A 4635-nucleotide genomic window follows, 5' to 3' on the forward strand; every position below is an offset into this window, starting at 1 on the left:
ATGGTTGTGAGCCACCATGTGGTTGCTGGGATTTGAACTCTGGACCTTCGGAAGAGCAGTCGGGTGCTCTTACCCACTGAGCCATCTCACCAGCCCCTAGTTTGTACTCTTAATTAAAAATTATTTTTAAGAATCCCTCAGTTCACAGATAGCATGAAAAAATGAGACAGATTTAAAAACTCCCTAGAATTTTAAGATTCCTTTATATATGTATTTTATGTATGTGTGTGCTCTCTATCTGCATGTATGTCGGTGGAAGAGGGCATCGGATTCCACTGCAGATGGTTGTGAGCCACCATGTGGTTGCTGGGAAATTAACTCAGGACCTCTGGCAAAGAAGCCAGTACTTTTAACCCCTGGGCCATCTCCAGCCCTCTACCTGGAATTTAAAAAAAAAAGAAAGAAATGTAGCCCCTGTGCCTCCTCTATGGGGACAGTTCCATTCTTGTCACTTCATCATACAAATTAGGAAATGGGAGCTAAGTAATCTAGCCAGGAACAGTCACTTTTGCATGTCCAGTGAATAATTCTTACAAATCCTTTTTTTCTCTTTTGTGTGTGATTGTTTCTGAGACAGGGTTGGTTTCTCTGTGTAGCCCTGGCTGTCTTAGAACTCACCACATAGACCAGGCTGGCCTGGAACTCAGAGATCTGCCTGGCTCTGCCTCCCGAGTGCTAGGATTAAGGTTGTGTGCGACCATGCCCGGCCTTCTAATACATCGTAATCTTTATAATCTTGCTCCAAGTGAAAATCGCCACCAAGGCCAACCCCTGGGAAGGAAAGTCACTGAAGCCTGACAGCGTCCGGTCCCAGTTAGAGACGTCTCTGAAGCGGCTGCAGTGTCCCCGGGTGGATCTCTTCTACTTACACGCTCCCGACCACAGCACTCCTGTGGAGGAGACACTTCGTGCCTGCCACCAGCTGCATCAGGAGGTGAGGGAGGGGGCCCTGAGCGCAGAGAGAAGATCACTTAGCTTCCCGCCCTGAGTCTGCCAGGACAGTGAGGCTCTCTGGGCACAGACTCCATTCCCAAGTTCCTCACCAGCGCAGTCTTCTCTTTCTGGTTCCATGGGCTGAGCTAAGTTGTAATGAGTCCTCTCCCCTGCAGGGCAAGTTTGTGGAGCTTGGTCTGTCTAACTATGCCTCCTGGGAAGTGGCTGAGATCTGTACCCTCTGCAAGAGCAACGGCTGGATCCTGCCAACTGTGTACCAGGTGAGGGGAACTTGATGTGCTAGGGCCACCCAGGCCTCGGGGTTCAATTGTTCCTGAGTTTTCCTGTGCTTTGGATCCCTTCCTTCTACCCTCATAGCAGGCCTCCCCTCTTCAAAGCAGGCACAGCCTCGGCTCTCACCGCCTCGGCTCTCGCCAGCCTGGCAGGCGCACCTGTGTGCTTCCTGCTTGAGCACACGCCCTGTTCCCATCCTGCACTTCAGCCTAGAGCATGCTTCTCACACCCTGAAACAAGTGCTCAGCTTCAACCTAGAAAAACAACTCTACAGATAACAGAAACCAATCACTGCTTTCTACGGTGATTTCTTCCTGGTCAAGGGACTCGTAGAAAGCAGCTCTTTGTTCTGATGACTACCCTAGATACACTGAAAAACAGCTTCCCACTGTTGACCCTAGGCTCAGTGATTCCACTAGAATCCCGCTACCTTCATGCACTGAGCACATCTGCCTTAGAGTGCGCCTTCACCGCAGTTCCCTGTGGGCTTTCGTTACTGTGGTTTATTTTGAGGGTGTGGTAGTTGAACCTGAGACCTAACTATGCCAGCAGGGGCTGTCACTGAGTGACACTTCAGCCTGCTGTCTGTAGTTTGGATTTTGTGATTCCACCTCTTGGAAGCAGAGAACTTGTTAAACTTTTAAATAGTTGTGAATTCAGCATCCAGCCCGTAGAGGAGGCCTGGGGAAAGCTGTAGACTGATGATGATCCTGGCCAGCTTCTGCTCCCTGCACCCGACACCCTCTCCCTGCCAGAGATCTTAAGCATAACTGAACCTGGGACGGGGTCGGTATAGAGATTTCAAAATAGAAGACTGCAAAGCCAGGCCTGTGTCACACACCTGTGATCCAGCACTTAGAAGGCTGAGGCAGGAGGCTCACTAAGTTAAAGGCAAATATGGGCTACAGAGCAAGACTGTTTCAAAACAACAACAACAAAAACCCACCAGACTTAATAGGTAAAATATGCATGCTGTACAGCCACGAGGACCTGAATTCTCACCTCCGAATTTACACACAGAGCCAGGTGTGACTGTGCACCTAGTACCCAGTTCTGTGGAAGGCAAGAGACGGGGATCACCCAGCTCCAGATTCAGTGAGAGACCCTGTCTCAAGGGAATAAGGCAGAAAGCAAGAGAATAGGCCGTTCTGCATCCTCCTCTGGCCTCTGCACCCATACACATGCACAGCACGTACCTACAGACACACAAATATAAATACAATTTAAAAAGTGGAGGACCAGGCTGGAGAGATGGCTCAGTGGTTAAGAGCACTGGCTGCTCTTCCAGAGGTCCTGAGTTCAAATCCCAGCAACCACATGGTGGCTCACACCCATCTGGAATGGGATCTGATGCCCTCTTCTGGTGCGTCTGAAGAGAGTGACGCTGTACTTACAGAAACAAATATTTTTAAACAGAAAAAGAGGAAGGCTGGATCCCTTCCCTGACACATCCATCCTTTGCAACAGGCCCCTCTCCTTCCCTGCAGGGCATGTACAATGCCACCACCCGGCAGGTGGAGACCGAGCTCCTCCCCTGCCTCAGACACTTCGGACTGAGGTTCTACGCCTACAACCCTTTGGCTGGTATGGGCTGCCGTGGGGACAGGCCCTGTGGGTGGGAGGGCATGCCCGGCCTGACCCTACAGATCGCTGCCCTGGCAATCTGTCTGAGAAGGGACTGGGCCGGGGTCTGACTGCAGCCTTCCCACAGGGGGCCTGCTGACTGGCAAATATAAATATGAAGACAAGGATGGGAAACAACCCGTGGGCCGCTTCTTTGGGAATAACTGGGCTGAGACCTACAGGAACCGGTGACTGGGGCTCTCTGCGTCGGGATGGGTAGGGCGGGGAGCCCCTTACGTGCCATTCTTACCTCTGCTTCTAGGGGTAGAAACCACCACTATGCCTTCCTTTTCTGTTCCTTGATTCCTATAAAAATAGCGAATCCTGGGGGTTCTCATTTCCTTCTTCCTACATAACGAAATGAGGAAGCCCCACTTCCCCCACAGACCTTGTGGTCCTGGAAGTTTTTGCTACTCTGAGAAGTAGCCTGCCAAGAGGGAAAGAAAGGACCTTGGGTGAAGGCTTTTGGGTACTGGGGCCAAGTCTGGCTCTACAGTAGCTTCTCCATTGCGCCAGGTAAGCAGTAGGCAGGAGTTTGCACATCTAGCTAGCAGTGAGCAGCCCAGGAGCTTCTGGTACTGTAAGGAAAAGCAGCTCTTCCAGAGGGGTACAGCTCCTTCCACGCTACAGAATGGGGTGGGAATGGTGCCGTGGTCGGCTCTTCAGCTTCAGCTCCCGGTCTGACTGAAGATTCTCAGCCCGTGCCTCTCCCCACTCCCTCAGCTTCTGGAAGGAACACCACTTTGAGGCCATCGCCCTGGTAGAAAAGGCCCTGCAGACCACCTATGGCACCAATGCCCCCCGCATGACCTCGGCCGCCCTGCGCTGGATGTACCACCACTCGCAGCTCCAGGTAGCCCAGGCCCCTGAGCTCCGCTACTGCCCCTTTGGGAGACCCAGACTTGCCTGGCAGTGATTTCTAGAAAGGACGCCTCCTCCAGGGCTAGGGAGGAGGTGATCTGATTCGGGAGCGGTGCACGGTGCTTGCTGGACAGGCATGAGAGGAGTGTCCTATAGACAGGAGGCTTTAACTTACATCTCCTAAGGGAAGACCTCCCATAACAAGAGATGAGAACAGAGTCACATATTTTCAGCTGGTAAAGGCACCTTCAGTTCTTCCTGGGTGTCCAGGACAGAAATACACAAAGATCCCAGATCTTACCAGGGGATCGGCAAGGAGGGGCGTGTGACAGGAGCCACCAACTAGCAGAGGGTGCTGAGATCTGGCTGTCTCCCCTTGCAGGGCACCCGAGGGGACGCAGTCATCCTGGGCATGTCCAGTCTGGAGCAGCTGGAGCAGAACTTGGCCGCCACTGAGGAAGGGCCCCTGGAGCCGGCTGTCGTGGAAGCCTTTGACCAAGCCTGGAACATGGTCGCCCACGAGTGTCCCAACTACTTCAGATAGACTGTCGTGGCTCAAGATCCCAGGGGCTCTTCTGCCATCCCATGGAGGAGGAGTCACACCCTGGCCACTCCTTGCCCAGTGCTGACCTAGTGTGTGCTTTTCGGCTGGTCTCCACCTGTTTCCCGTCTGAATAAAGCAGGCTGGGTGCAGCCAGGACTGAACCTCAGACTCTCCTCTGCTGCCCAACACCTGCTCCCTCCACCCTGCCTGGGGACCATGAGAAAGGGTGAAACCAGGAGTTAGACTTCAGAGAGCACAGATAGGGAGGGTCTCACACTGCCTCCATCTCCTCATCATGTCCTGATGCAGCCTCACCCTCACTTTTCTACTCGTGACAGAATGAGGTGGGTGTGGGTACGCACACCTGCTAATTCCAGCCC

The 4635-nt window shown here is 52.9% G+C and overlaps 1 protein-coding gene across 1 annotated transcript in view; it reads left to right on the top strand.

Annotated features, from left to right (window-relative positions):
• Positions 1–4416, top strand: part of LOC110293033 (aflatoxin B1 aldehyde reductase member 2) — a 7669-nt gene extending 3253 nt beyond the window's left edge. Inside the window, exons 2-7 of the mRNA XM_021160776.2 lie at positions 747–934; positions 1110–1214; positions 2715–2811; positions 2939–3038; positions 3574–3703; positions 4094–4416. Of these exons, the coding sequence (XP_021016435.1) occupies positions 747–934; positions 1110–1214; positions 2715–2811; positions 2939–3038; positions 3574–3703; positions 4094–4255 (782 nt within the window). The 3' untranslated portion in view covers positions 4256–4416. The remainder of the gene's footprint in view (positions 1–746; positions 935–1109; positions 1215–2714; positions 2812–2938; positions 3039–3573; positions 3704–4093) is intronic.
• Positions 4417–4635: the final 219 nt, after the last annotated feature.

This window comes from Mus caroli, chromosome 4, assembly GCF_900094665.2.
Source record: "Mus caroli chromosome 4, CAROLI_EIJ_v1.1, whole genome shotgun sequence".
In the NCBI taxonomy this organism is placed as follows: domain Eukaryota; kingdom Metazoa; phylum Chordata; class Mammalia; order Rodentia; family Muridae; genus Mus; species Mus caroli.